Source organism: Leptonychotes weddellii, chromosome 12 (genome assembly GCF_054177405.1).
Source record: "Leptonychotes weddellii isolate Sample4059 chromosome 12, ASM5417740v2, whole genome shotgun sequence".
NCBI lineage: Eukaryota > Metazoa > Chordata > Mammalia > Carnivora > Phocidae > Leptonychotes > Leptonychotes weddellii.
In genome coordinates this window covers 36,797,042-36,812,725 of record NC_138380.1, presented here as the reverse complement: position 1 = coordinate 36,812,725, position 15,684 = coordinate 36,797,042, and the positions used below count along the sequence as shown (strand labels likewise).

General features: G+C 43.6%; 1 protein-coding gene across 9 annotated transcripts in view; it reads right to left on the bottom strand.

The window, feature by feature from the left end:
- Positions 1-15,684, bottom strand: part of ELMO1 (engulfment and cell motility 1) — a 518,756-nt gene that overhangs the window by 147,371 nt on the left and 355,701 nt on the right. For all 9 annotated transcript variants that reach the window (XM_081800259.1, XM_081800257.1, XM_081800260.1 and 6 more), the window contains one exon: positions 9,931-10,067. In XM_081800259.1, coding sequence (XP_081656385.1) covers positions 9,931-10,067 — 137 coding nt within the window. The remainder of the gene's footprint in view (positions 1-9,930; positions 10,068-15,684) is intronic.

The window sequence follows — 15,684 nt, the reverse complement described above, 5'->3', positions numbered from 1 at the left end:
TGCTCTCAAGGAGTCTGAGGATTAAGCAGACAACTGCAGTTCACTGTGGTAAGTTCTAGAGTAACGGTATTATTCATAGGGCCAGGGCAAGGGGATCCCTTGAGGGACATCTGAGGACGCTGTTGCCAGCTTGAGGACTTTCCCGGGAAGATGTAGGCCCTGTGTGGGCGTGATATCTGAGTTAACTACCTGCCTAAATGACTTCCTCCCGCAGAGTTTCACTGAGCACCTACTATTGTTTTTCATTTCAACAGAACTGCATGGGAAACACATAGAAACAACAAAAGGAGGGGCAGAGGGGAGGAGAGGAGAAGAAGAAACTAGCAGTTTGGAATTCTCATCTCTCAAATTCAAGTTTCCCTGTTTCTTTTTCTCTATATAACAAATTTAGCCTTGCTTTGGTATCCTCTTCTTGCCTCCCCACCTTTGCTCTTGCTTTGACCTATTTGGCCTAGTGGCTCAGCTCTATGCTAGAGATGGAGAGAGTAGCTAGCATCTGGTGTCGGACCAGCAGGTGAGGGTTTTAGCTCCTATTTGGTAAGTCCAGGGGGACTGCTCGACCCATCATTCACCACTGCTCAGATATAAAAGCACACTTTTGAAAAACCTGCACAGCCATAGAAGGAACTTAGATTAGCAGGTGAATTATACACACTTAAATAATAAAATATATTTTTAAACTTCTGACCCCTTAGGTCTAGTATTTTTGCAGGAGATATTTAGAAATTTCACTTGGGATCTTCTCATTTCTCCCAGCTCTTCTATTGGAGTCCTAACAAATGGATTCTGACACTACTCTCTCATTCTGACTCCCCATCTCATCTCATCTGGGGCACCTCTTTGCCTTCCGTCCCTTGCCTCTTCCTAACATCTGGCACCCCGAGTTGGCAATAAAGAGCACCCACATGACAGCACCTTTATGTTCTCTTGTTCTACCTTAGGAAACATACCCCTTTGTACAACTGTGCTCTCAACCCCCATAGCACATCATTTTCTCTGCAATTACAAGATAAATATTTTCTTTTAAATCAAGGAGGACTCATATTTCATGAGAGATTCCCATCTAATGGTACTCTTCTTAGCTATCCAACTCTGATTCCTATCTGCCCTTTAATTTAAAATGACTAAATCTCATTACACCTTATTTAAAATGTAGGCAATTTCCTTTTAATTGGACATATACTAATAAAATGATTTCTGTGCCATTATCAAATCCCTAACACAATCCACAATGGAATATGGAATTCAGGTCATTGGAACCAGTTAACAACTCATGCAGTGCCCCAAAGTGTAGTTAACAAAAGGGAAGAAGTTTCAGAAGTCACTGAACAGAGTGATGTACAGGAGCTAACTTAGAGGCATCGTTATTTCCAAGATCAGGGATGGTCTGCAGCTGAACCAAGTGACTGATGTATCTTACTACTGCCCAGCAGAAGAATCTATCAATTCTTTTTGTCTTGTAATTGGCAAGTGTCAGCTTAGCACATGTTACACATACAAAGAAAGATATACTGACTCTAGGGAGACTTCGGAAATGAGGATCTTGCATGCAAAGAAACCTCCGAGATGTATATTTACTATTGTCAGGGCTTATCCGAAATTACTCATCAGACTCAATCATGGTAATTATCCTTTTTATACATGCTCCAGTTATGGCAAATGTCAAGAAAGCAAAACATGCTAGCAGTGTTTTCAGCCAACTAAACTTACCAGTTAATCTTTAAACAAATTTTAAACAGTTTAACCATTTCTTAGGGAAATTACATAAACAGAGTCAACAAAATCTAACTCTTTCTGTAGGACTCCGGATACCACCCCTTCATAAAGAGATACGGTCAGGCTATCAAAGGCATGACCCAGAACAGTCCCTGGAAATGGTCACCACTTTATGATGACCCCCACGTTTCACAGAACTTGTGAGTGTGGGACCACTAAGACAGCATGCTAGGATTAAGTTCTATGAACTTAATCACTAAATCCCCAGGAGAATCTTGTCTTTTTCTGAAAATGTTTGCCATCAGTATTGCCACGACTAGCCTTTTCCTTTTCAGAAGTATTTAGAAGTTGGTGTCACCTAGTATTTGCTCCAGGCTGGACTGAGCTAAGTAGTTTATCTGCCGGACTTGGTCCAGGCTCAGAGCCCACCTGGGGGCGGTCATTCCTGTCTCTGTCTCACAGATGAGTGATCTGGAGCTCACAGGGCTGAATCCCTTGCACGAGGTCATGCCCCGGGGGTTATGCAGCTGAGGAGACCTGGGCTCCTGAAGGACCAGTGTGCTGGAGATTCAGCCAAGCCCCTCAGTCACTTGCAGTATGTCTGTGGGCAGGCTGGGGAGGAGCATCCCTCGCCAGCAGGAACCCACACAGAGGACTTCCTCCTCACTTAGGGATCTGTCCCTGCTGTAGTCAAAGTCTCCCCTGGCAGCCAAACCAAAGTTCAATGGGTTTCCACACAGAGGAATGGGAAAATCTGTGTTTCTAGATATTTGAATACACTATCTTAGAAAATCAAAGCAGCTCAATTATACTACACGACCAAGTGCAAATGACTGTCAATTTAGGTTCTGTCGTTGACACCAGCACCTCCAATTTGTATGGGGCAATTTACAAAGCCAAGCTTTAAGGGCCTAATCCTCACAGTGATTTGGGGAAATACCATCGTTATTATTATTGTTGTTGTTGTTGTTGTTGCTGCTACCAGTTTACAGGTGAGAAGGGCTCTGGGGCTAAAGGACATGCCCAAGGACACACTGCTGGTGAGGAGCCCCTGGGCCAGGACTGCCCCCAGACTTTCCTGCTGCGCCCAGGCTCAGCCTCCGTTCGCTCCTCTCCACCTGGCATTCTCAATGGGGCAGGGGATCGTGCCCCCAGGGGGAGAAATTTGGTTCTTGCAGGAGCAAAAAAAAAAAATCTTATTTCTTAAACTATAAAGCACAGATATACAGACAATACATAAACAGGTAACAATGTATTTGCATAATTAAAATTTCAGGGGTAGGGTGATTAGGGGAAAGATGTCTAAAGGAGACCCTTCGGGGGGTGGTAATGCAAAAGAGTCTGGGAAATAACACCTCATACCACCTGTCTTGGTCAGGCCCATGTTACCTGCAATTAATGCACTTCTTTTTAGAAAGTGCACCTACTGGGGTCTATTTAAAAAGATACCATGAGAGACTATGGACTCTGAGAAACAAACAGGGTTTTAGAGGCGGGGGGGGGATTGGTTAGCCCGGTGATGGGTATTAAGGAGGGCACATACTGCATGGAGCACTGGGTGTTATATGAAAACAATGGATCGTGGATCACCACATCAAAAACCAATGATGTAATGTATGGTGACTAACATAACATAATAAAATTTAAAAAAATAAAAAGATACCTCTTGAAAAAAAAAGTAAGTTCGTAAAGTTGGTCTCTTTCTCAGTCTTTCTGTCTCTGGATAGCACAATTTATATTGATGAAGACGGAAGGAGACATACCTGGATTCCTGTCCCAATGGAAGTGGCAAACTCCATAAAAAAAGGGTAACACTACCTTAAGCGAATAGCTTAAAAGCACTCATTTAAATATATGCTTGCCCGCGCGTGCGCGCGCACACACACACGAAACTATTTGCTACCTATTCAACAGGAAACATCAAAGGAAAAAATAAATCTATTTGTATAATGCATTTACTTCTACAGGAAGTGTGATTTCCTTCATGTCAAACCTTAAAGACCTTTGTGAAACATGAGAAGCTTTTTTGAATAAATACTTGTAAATGGCCTAGACAGCTGAGAAATGGATAACCTCTTGTACGACATTGGGGCCCTTTAAAAGACTTCTCCTCACTTAAATGTTCATGTTTCAATTAAAACATACACCTACTTTATTAGCTACCCCAGGCCCGGTTCAGATCAATACCAGCAGCCCTAGATGGAATTCTAATGAAGATAAACAACACTGAGTCCTCCCCAGCTTCCCCTGGGCACGGATGCACAAAGCCTCCTTTCACAACTTGCTCCAAGATATTTTACAGTCACCTGCCTCATGCAAATGAGGAGATTCATGTTTATTCATGGCGAGAGTTACAGACCACCTTTCATTCCCTAGGCCAGCTCAGCTAACCAACAAGAGCGCTGTCTGCACCACTGTGAAGTTGAGCTGGCCTAGGAAGGGAACTCCGGAATATATAATTGCCCCTGAAAAGCATGCACAGAAAGTCAGTAAGCTGGAAACAGTTCGGGGAGTGAACATATTTCCCTTTCTCATTCATGCAATCACTGCCTTCAAGCTCTCAAATGATCCCTTTTTTTACACCACAACATAATCCATTAGATATGACTAGTTAGTGGCTATTTTCCATGGATAATCTTCCAGGGGACTTCCCAGGATGTTTGCTCTGTTCTGCTCTCCAATTCTTCCTAATTGAGATTTTCTCCCACTGACTCAGATGGAGCTCATAGCCTAGCCAGGGGCAGCTGCGGCTTTGTCTGATGGGCCTGGGTTCTCCCTGTGCACAGGCTCTCCTATTTTAAGGGATGGCTTGTCATCTGCAAGGCTGAGATCCTAACCTCTGTCGTGTGTGCTTTGCATATTATGCTGCTGGGTAAAGTTTCAAAATAGTGCTTTTGCTCTAGAGTGACTACATTTTTCAAACCATTAGTTTCTTCCATTTTGGCAATTTGAAAGCATGGCAAAGTCATTTGATTTTGTTTTTAATGACGATTTTGATAGCATCTAAAGTAACACCAATGCCATGAACAAGTATTTTGAAGGTATCTAGACGGCTCAGACATCCCCAGAGAGGTCTGTGCAGCTAGGTAATAGCTACAGTGCCTTAACTCTCTCCAGCTATTAAGCACCTGAGCTTTTGTGAAACCTGATTTTTAGGCTGCTGCCCATGGCTTGTCACATGGAAAACTAAGGTACCTAATAAAGTTTTTTCTTCCCAAATCCATGACGTTTTCCGTTGAAACCCTATTTCTGCCAAAGTTAAATGAGTTCATTCAATTCAGCACTTAATCTGTGGTACATAAGCAGCTTCACTTTTTCTTTCTTTCTTTCTTTTTCTTTCCTTCCTTCCTTCCTCCCTCCCTCCTTTCTTTTTCTTTTTTCTTTCTTTCTTCCTTCCTTCCTTCCTTCCTTCCTTCCTTTGTTTTTTAACATAATAGCCAAAAAAAATGTTTTCTTTTGAAAAGGGCAATTTACTCATTTTTCATAGACAGGATTTATCTTATTATGTACAAAAAGAATACAAACACATATGACATTTTACTTCCTCAAAGCATTTTCACATTTATTACTTCAATTTAGTATCATACCACCATAAAAGAGGGCAATGGGATACTGGTATCCACTTTTTTTTTTTTTTAATATTCAAGGAATATTGTTCCTGAGTAGCAGAACCAGGGTTAGAACCTGGGCCTTACAAACCAATGGACGGACTACTTCACTGATGCACACAATTCATACTAGTTGGTGGTCTGTGTTACATGTATCAACTGATGGTCATGCTATGGATGTGATTCACCTTTAGTGATCAAATCTGCCTTCATGAAAAATCTTCATGAGAGCTTTGGCCCCACCCCAAAGAAGTAATTGGTATGTTGTACAATTGGGCACTGGGATGACAGGGGTTTCCAAAGCCCCCCAGGTGATTCTAAGGTTCGGGCAAGGTTGATAAGGTTGAGAAACACTACTACACACAAATATCGATTTTGATGTGTATACCCTTGTTAGAATTTCTAAAGTGGCATGGTCTGCGATAAAAGCTTTAAATGAGATTCCCATACCTGAACTACCCAAATCACTTGTGTCTTCTTTCTTACCCTGCTTAAAAAATGAGGGCTTCAATGAAATGATTATGGGGCCACTTGTGTGCTGAGGTATCCAGCTGCAGTTTAAGCTCTTCTCTAATGCCCATAAAAATGAATAATGCATGCTTTAAAATATTGGTAACAAAAGGCAAAAACAGAATACAAACTCAATGGCCTGAATCCATGGATTATTCTGCAGAGACTGCTACATTGGGAAACTGGAAGAAAGTACTTTTCAAAGTATAAATACTTTAATCACTCTCTAATTCTACTTCTTTCACATAAATAAGAAACATCCCATCTTCAGCTTCCTCAGCCTGGAGCAGCAAGGAAGCAGCTGCTTTTCCAAATATTCGCTTCCGGCAGAAGCATTAACTACCAAGTACTAGATATCTACAAACTAGTGTCCCAAGCAAGGTGGGTTGTAGAAGAAATTCCTGGACCTGCTGGAATCTAGTTATTATTTGTAAAATCAGAATTTTGGATTGAGGGATACTGCTTCTCCAGTAATGAGCTGAAGGAGGCAGATAGCTAAGCCCCTTCTTACAGAACCCGGGCCGTAGGTCGACAAGCAAACCCGCCACCCATGCTTCTGTTCAGAGTGGCGACAGTCTGAGATGGTGTCCAACAAAGTTCAAAAGAAAGTGTGTCTCATGTTGGGCTCTTTTAAGATATTCTGAATTCGAATTTGGACAATCTTTGGAAACAAGAAAAACATTAAATCTACCAATAACACCGAATCCACGTTTGTTCCTAAATTCAATAGCTTCTGCTACCAAGTTAATAACAAGAAGAAAAATGAACTGATGAAAATTTTGGCTCTTCTTCTCTCCTTTCCAATTTATTATCTGGCAAAGCAGAGCAGTGGCTGATAGACAAGCAGCAGGAAAAAAATCAGGAAGAACTGACCTAGAGGCCCGCATACAGGGCCCATCTTTTTTCAAAAGCCTGTTAGAGGCAGAATAGGGACATAAAAGAAAAAGGACGTAGTTAAATCTGTGTTGGAGTGACCACTAGCAGAACTCTGACTGGTATGATGCTGGTCTACCAGCAAATAAAACAACAACGAAAAGCTCATCTGTCCACATTTCAATACTTTAAATTGATACACACTAATACAGATACAAATGTAATACACCTACAAATTAAATATACATTATGGTAGGCAGAAAAATGCACCCCCCTCATTGATGTCTACATTCCAATGCCCAGAATCTGTGTCTATGTTATGTTATATGACAAAGGGGAATTCAGGTTGCAGATGGAATTGAGATTCCTAACCGGCTGACCTTAAAATAGGGAAGATTATCCTGGATTATCCAGGCGGTCCAGTGTAATCAATCACAGGGGTAACTAAAAGAGTGAAAGATCCAAGCCAAAGAGGGATCAGAGTGATGAGGTGTGACATGAGAAGGACATGACCTGTTGGCTGGCTTTGAAGATAAAAAGGGCCACGAGCCAAGGAACGCAGGTGGCTTCTAGAACCTGGAAGGCAAGGAGATGGATGCCCCCACTAGAGTGGCCAAAAAAGACCACAGCTCTGCTGACTCCTTGATTTTAACCCATGAATCCCATTTCTGGTTTCTGAGCAATGTAACTGTAGGAGAGTACCTTTGTACTATTTAAGCTACAAAGTCTGTGGTAATTTGTGACAGCAACCCTAGAAAACTAGTACACACATGATAAAATAGTGTATAACTGATAGACTTTTCTGTTCCAGAAGTAAGGCGTGCATAATACTAAAAAGAAAAAAAGCAAACAAAACAAAACTATTTCACGTAGAAAACTTAAAGCACTTGTCATTCCCATCCCTGGCCCTCCTCTGTTATCCACTCTTGACCAAGGGATATGTGTACACAGGATGGGACCCTCTGCCTCTCAGGCTTCTGACTGCCTCTTCACAGCCATAAACCACCATCACTATTTGGCCGCATGTACGTGACACCAGACTGACGTCTATGATCAGTAGACAATGCAAAAAGATGGCACTAGGGCCACAATAAGATGGCACTAGGGACACTTATCATGTTCCCCAATCCTGGCCCTTAGGTCTTGCCAAAGGCAGTTTTTACAGCCACATAAGTTAATTATGAAAAAAGTTTCAGAATGACACTTGGGGGACCTCACCCTGCACAGGCAGGATATCATTACCACTGACCCAAGTAGCTGGTCGTGATGAACCACACAGATCCAATGGCCACGCTCACCAACTCCAGACTGAGGCCTCTGGTTCCCTTTGCTAACAATGCATTCTTGGGACTTCGTTTCGTAAACTGTATGTTCTGTAGGATTTAAGCGTCTAAGTGCTAAGCCTCTTGAGCCATTCCTCTGCAGGAATTTGGTAATATTTTCCATATACCTTATCTGTGCATAGATGAACAACAAAAATATTTGCATTATTATCATTTATAAAAATGCTGATTTCTGTAACTCAGAAGAAGAAGGGTGAGTGAAATCCTCTTGGAAAGCAGACAGATACCTGATGCCAGAGCACATGAGCCAGAGAGGTTCCCTTCTCCTGAAAGAACAGGTGTCCCATGTACATAGGAGCCAAGTACTGGACGGCTTTCAGAAACACTGTAGTACCTGAAGAGTTGATCTGATCCAGGGCAAAGTGGCCTTGGCCATTTCAGAGACTACTTAACTCTCCCCTTTTTTTGGCTTGATTGTACAAAGGTTTCCCTGCTCCTTTATTCCTCTTTCCCAGGGATGATTTGCACCTCAATTGCCAAGTCCCTCATAATCAAGTGAAGTACACTTAGGAGGCTGCAGAATTACTGGATTTCTTTCCTCCACTTCCCTTCTTCAGTCATGCCTGTCCCTGGGCATAGCTGCTTAGACCCGTGGCAGCTCTAGATTCTAGCTGGCAGAATCAGGGCTCTCCACAGAGGGGCGTCGCTGGGGCCTATTTCAATGAATTAAATAGATGGCCCAAGGCGACTAAGACAGCTTTGTCTGCTTCAACTGCAGAGAAGATCATCATGCTGATGGAGACCTAACAGAGGTTTGGCAAAGAGTATTATTTCCTTTTCCTCGTTTTCTTTCCTTTCCACCAATATCACTTCAAGATGCCACGAACCAGAAATATGGTGGAAAAGAAGGATGGATGGAAAAGAAGTTCAGAGGAAAGGTGACAGGGAGGCACAGACCAAGGAGAACATCAAGTGCAGTTGGAAATTTGATCTGTTCACCAGCTGTGAAGGTCCCACAGGACGACAGTGAGATCGGATCCTTAGACTCTTAACAACAGTTACGTCCCCAGGACCAGGTCAGCAGGCATGGGTGACAGAACCAGTCAAACCCAGATCCAGCAATAGTAGCAAATGAAAGGGACTGAAGGCCTCTCCCTTCAGTCCCTTTCAGGTATAAGGGACTGAAGGTATAAGGGACCTTATACCTCTCCTAAATACACCTGTCCCAACCATCAGTTATTACTAGCCATGTGATGATCGTTAACAAGGCCTTTATCTAAGGATAAAGATTTTGTTTCTCTTGAAAAGTTCATATGATACTTCTGCTTCCTCTAAGTTGGTCAACACTCTTCTCAGCACCCAACATTCACTCACAAAGAGAAACATAAAATTTGTGCTCTTACAGAAAACCAAAGAAGGCATCCGTTCAAAGAATCAAATGCTTTCTGTAAACTAAAAAAAAAAAAAAGTTCCATATAAACTTACTCAACTCCCTGAAAGAGATTTTGCATTTGAATAAAAACTCTTTTTGACACAACAAAGGGCAGATTATCTCAACACATCCATAATCTGCGAAGAAACCAAGTCACCTAGACAGAGCAGCCTTCCTGACCTCATTCTTTTTCTAACAGCTGCCTGCACACCGGTGGAGGGGAGGCCTTTTCCCCAGGGGATGTTGCCATAACACGGCATCCCAGACTAACGCCCTTAAAGGAAAAAGTTAATCTAGACAATATTTTTCAAGAAAGGATCTCTGCTGGTGGCTCCAGTTTAGTTAGCCAAAAGGAACAAGACTGCTCCAGGCCTATCCCAGCAGAGATGAAAGCATCACCAACACACAGCTCAGGTCCATACGGGTATGATAGCCAAGGGACGACGCAGAGGGGGGGCTCCTTTGGGGACACAGTAAGCTGCTGCCTCTGCCTCAGATTCAACCTTACCTTGTTGAAGTCTTCAGAAGTTGCCCTCATTTCCTTCCACGTCTTGTTCAGGAGCTGGATACAGATGCAGAAAAATTCCTCGAACGATCTGTCGTGGGTGAAGAACATTGGGTGGAAGTCGTTGCAGGTCTCACTGGCTGGAAGAAAGAGAAGGGAAATAAGAGAGAAAGTTTGCAGAGTGAAATAAGAGGACACGGCCACACAGAGGGGTCCCAAAGAGAGGACGGGGACATGTTTGGCTCAAGCCACAGTGGACGTAAGGCGTTGTGAAAAAGTAACCTAAGGACAGTCCCCCATGCAACTGTGAAGTCGAAGGTCAGACAGTCAAGACCTATCCCTAGGCGCCTATTTCGCCTAAAGGAAGTCAGCTCCTGACGCACCCCACCACATGACCCTCACACCTTTTTTTCCAGGATCCCTGGGGTTGAATATGGGCTCTGTGTCTGCTTCTTTGACCTTATAAGGATGATTCAAACTGGCCTCTCAGTCACAGCTCCATCACCCTTAATTTCCCCTTTCTCGACAGAATAACTGGCAGAGGATGAGCTTTCCCCAGCACACAATTAATTGCAACTTTGAAAATAGCATCCTTGATGATTTCTCCAGGGGCCTCTTTTCCTTCTTATGGCAGTAAGCAGGGGGGGACATTTGAGATCATATACCATCTGATGCCATTAACCATTTGTTTTACATTCCCAGACACAGATGGCTGGAGGTCAAAGCAACCCAAATGGCTCTGGAGGCCGCAAATGGTCCAGTCCTGGACCAGACCATGACATCAGCCAGACTGCCTTCGTCCCTTCCCAATGCAGAGCTTCTGGGAATCAGAGCCAGCGCTCCGAGCTCTAGCTGTGTCTACTTTCTCCTCCTTCCCAGACCAGCACCCCAGCCATCCTCTTCTTCCCTGCTATCTGGGCCACTTATATTTTTATAGTCCTCGTACCTACATCTCATGGGATCTTTACAATGCCTCTTCTGGTTCATGCTTCATGGACGAGGACAATGGAAGGAGCCAGGTTTTGTGACCACCCCCTGCCCAAAACAGTATCCTAAGTTTGTTTGTTTGTTTTAATATAAGCTGTATGTATAGTGAAAGAATTCCTATTTTAATTGGAATCTCTTTAAGGCCAGTTAGTCTTCAAGGTTCCAAATGGTGGAATTTCCGGCCCAGGAGAGGAGGATGGGGTGGGGCTGGAGCAGGGTTTATAGCAAAGATCTTCTGTATGTGGGGAAAGCCCTCTGCCTACCATGTGGTGGATTCCACTTGGAGAGAATCCTCTGGTGCAGGCCCCAGGAAGTGAACCCTAACCAAACCTAAGGGAACACACTCTGCTCTGCCTAGGCCGCAAGCTATGATGCACCAACCTCTTCTATCTTAGTGGAATCCAGACTTCTAGAAGGGTAGATACGAAGACACATAAATGCTGTTTTCTTCCAGACCTAGGTAAGGAAACAGGCTAGCAGCAACATACAGTCACATAGGGAAGGTTTGGGTCTGAGGACAGAAGATTTGGGTTCAAGTCCAGCCTGTGCCAATCAGGAGCAAGTCACTTTACCTATCTGAGCCTCGATTTTTTTTTTTTAAAGATTTTATTTATTTATTTATTTATTTATTTGGGAGAGAGAGAAACAGCATGAGAGGGGAGAGGGTCAGAGGGAGAAGCAGGCTCCCCGCCGAGCCGAGAGCCCGATGTGGGACTCGATCCCAGGACTCTGGGATCATGACCTGAGCCGAAGGCAGTCGCTTAACCAACTGAGCCACCCAGGCGCCCTGAGCCTCGATTTTTTTAACTAAAAAATGTTAATGACGTCTCCTTGTCCATCTCCATAGGTTTTGGAGAGGATCAAATGACATGACTCATGGGAAAGCGCTTTGAAAGGATAGAAGTTGTCACAAACGTGGAGCAAGGTGGTGGTGATGATAATGGATGTTGTGTCAGTGTATTGTTTCCAAGAACATGGGTTGTTCTTTGATCCTCCCCCGCCCCCCCGCCAGTTCCTAGTCAAGCCTGTTCCCATTTCAGAAATGAGCAGCAAGAACGTATGTCACCCCAACCCCCAGCCTGTGTCACTGGCAGAAAAATGGCGACAGTGAAGTTCTGACCTGGGACACAGAGCTATTTAAAGAACTTGGACCGTAAACACAGGCGGATTGTGTGTTTGCTGCCCTGGGCAATGAGCTGTCAGTCTCACTTTCATAAGCACGGAAGCCAATGGAATTTACAAGTCCATGGCAGCTCTCTAAAACACTAGTGCAGGGGCGCCTGGGTGGCTCAGTCGTTAAGCGTCTGCCTTTGGCTCAGGTCATGATCCTAGAGTCCTGGGATTGAGCCCCACATCGAGCCCCGCATCGGGCTCCCTGCTCTGCGGGAAGCCTGCTTCTCCCTCTCTCGTTGTGCGTCTCTCTGTCAAATAAATAAATAAAATCTTAAAAAAAAAAATAAAACACTACTGCCATCCAAGAACTCATTATTAATCACATTATCACAGTATCTTTTGGGGCCCAGGGTGATTATATGTGTACTTTATGCCCTAGTTGGAGTTTTTACGGGATTACTGAAGCTGAGACAACCAGACAAAACTGAGACCAACGAGCCCTGCTCTTGCTTGGTTGAAGAGGGAAGGAAGAAACATCATTAATAATAGAGAATATCTACCGGGTACATATCATGCGCCCAGGGGTTCTACTGGTGTTATCCTCACAACAACCTGGGAGGTAGGCGTTATGCTTATCTTCATTTTATATATAGGGAAGGTAAAACTTGGCAGAAATTAAACCTTCCATCATGAGCTTTCTTTAGGAGGCCCCAGATGAGCATCTGAAACCTGCAGTTTAGTTGACCCAGCAGGCTTGCTGCCTTAGTTGACAAGAGCTCAGGACATTTCCTTGTGATTGCTGCATTGGAAATTACCTTCTCCACCCCTCTCCCAGAAGAAACCAGGACCTTACCCCCCTCTCCAGTCCAGAGGGGCTCACAGCAGTATACAGCCAGCCCCTGCTGATGGACGACACCTGCAATGTGACAGTACCAACAGCAGGCTCACCAGCTCGCGACAGGGACTGGGCTCTACATTGCTGTTAGTTGTTACAAGAAGCATGTGAGGAAGATTTCGTCAATTTCTTTTCTTTTTTTTAATAAGAAATAGGAGAGTTAGAAAGGTTAGGTGACTTCTCCAAGGTCCCAGGTCACAGGACTTGCAAGTGGTACGGCTGGGATTGCAACTCCCATCATCAAAGCCCATCACTGTCTCATTGTACTTATTTCCTGATTCTGTTTCCCAATTAACTCTGCCTCTACTGCACCTCCCCCAGCCAACACAAATATGAAAGAATTGCTTTTATATCCACAGAAGATATTGATGAAGTAAAATCTTACAAGTGGCACAACCTTAACTAGTAATGCTTAGGGTATATTTAGAATCTAGGATTCCTCTGCTTTCCCCCTACTAGTCTTGGTCTAAGTGGAGTTAGGTTCAAATCACCAGGTTACACTTCTGGGTTGGGTCAAGCTGAATCTTGACAACTCTCGAATACTTAAGACATAGTCTACCTGGTTAAAACTTCTACTGAACAAACTTTTTCATCTACTCAAGATATTCTCAGCCTCTAGAACACACCAAGTTTCCCCTAGATAGTCAGTCCCTGGGGAAGAATGATACTAGATGAATTTATTTAACTTATTTCAAGAAATTAGCAGGTTGGGTTCAATGTTAATAAGCCCCGATTTTGTTCACTGCAACAATGCACCCACCTAAAAAAAAAAAGTACATTTCCCAGTCTCTCTTATAACCAAGAGTGACCCAATCCAAACCAGTGATAGATACACAGAGAGTGCTGGGTAGAGTTTCCAGAGAAGATCTTTAAAAGAGGAAAAGACACTTGACTGTCTTGTTCCTTTTGCTTCTGCATTCACACCTCAACTTCTTCAAGTTCAGAACACAACTTCATGTCCAGTAATGACTGGAGCCCCTGCAGCCATTCTGTCAGCATAAAAGTGAGGGCTATCCACTAGAGTGAAGACTTAGAAGGAGCTCCTGAGGACGCTGTGGAATCACCATACCAACCCCGAACAGACCCCCTAAGGAATTCCTTGTATATGGTTTAAGTCACTGTTTCCAGGTTTCTCCATTACTCTTAGACATATGAAATTACTGATATGGAAATTTAAAACTCATGCGAGCACACAGATACTAGCATAAGAGAACACATGCTCAGGATTATGGGAGGCCATGGAGTAAGCAGCAATGAGGAGGCAGGACTGTGTAATGGTTACAGTCAAACAGAACTTCTACATTCAAAGCCCAAACGTGAGGCTCCCTAGCATACTATGTAACCTTAGACAACGAAAGTCCCCAAGTTTGTAAAATACATGACCCTATAAAATTTATAATCATCAAATTAGATTATGTATATAGAGTATGTGATAAGACACCTAGCACACATATAGTTTTAGTAAACAGTGGCTATTAAGTATTATTTTTATCTTCATTATCAGTGCACTACATGGCTTCTTTAAGACCTGAACATTTCTAGGAGATAAGGAAGGGAAGAAGAAAAATCTGATGAATGGTCTTTGGGGTCCTATTGATGGGGAAGGATAGGGTCAACCAATCATTCTTACAGATTATGTCAAAATCCTATGGGGTATTCAAATCCTAAAGCTGAAATTTCACATGCTGAGCGTACATGTACCCATCAACACTGGCAGATCAACACCCTCGCCAGAGAAAAACAGCACCTGGCTCCATCCCACTGTGTTACGTAATGAAAAGAACATACATTTCAGAATCGGGTGAGTTTTGATTCAAGTTCTCACTAGGTTGGTGATGCGAGCATCTCTCTCCCCCGTCTCCTCATCAGTAATATGGACACACTACTAGTTACCTCCTGGGCTGTAGAAGGTGAAGTGCTTGGCAGAGGCTGGGCCTTCACACACAGTTAAAATCTAAGTTTCCATCCTCTCCTTCAAACCTCCAAATAATATCCAAGTCTCATAGGCTCTTTTAAGCTGCTAATGAGAGAAATGCTGCTAATGGTTCATGAAAAAGTAAACAGTGGGATAGTCCCCGGACAGAGGGCCAGACCCCAGAAGTCAATGTATGAGGGTACAATTCCTTGCCCCTTCCGGCAAGGGAGGAAGGGGCAAGCGGTGGAGGCTGGGAGAACGGGAGTCACACAGGAAGGATACTGGAGAAAGTACCCTACTTCTCTTTTGTGTTTTGAAACCACAGGCCTCAGGGACTGAAGAACACCGGGACAACACAGCCACGGCTAACAGCAGGATTGAGGCAGCATCAGGACACATGCCCTTCAGGAGGGATCCTCGAGACTGACGAGCAGTCCTGTCTGTGTTCCTAGTGAGGAGTGGCAGCACTGGAAAACATAACTTAAACGGAGGTTTCATGAGGAATAAAGGTGACCAGAGGAGTTGAGCCATCAGAACAGTACTAGCCAGCAATTACCGGAAGCTATATGCTGGCCACTGTTACAAGGGCTTTGCCTGTCCCAACTCTGAATCCTCAGTAACAGCAGAGTTACTGTTATCATCCATATTTCACAGAGGAGGACAGGGAGAATAGTGAAATTAAGTCACTTGCAGTGACAGAGCCTGGAATCAAACCCAGCATTCTCTCACCAGAGACGTGTTTGCATCCTCCACATGAAGGGACTGGAATGACATTATCCTCAAATTCTTTCCTTCCCTTTTTTTTTTTTTTAAGATTTTATTGACTTATTTGAGAGAGTGAGAGAGA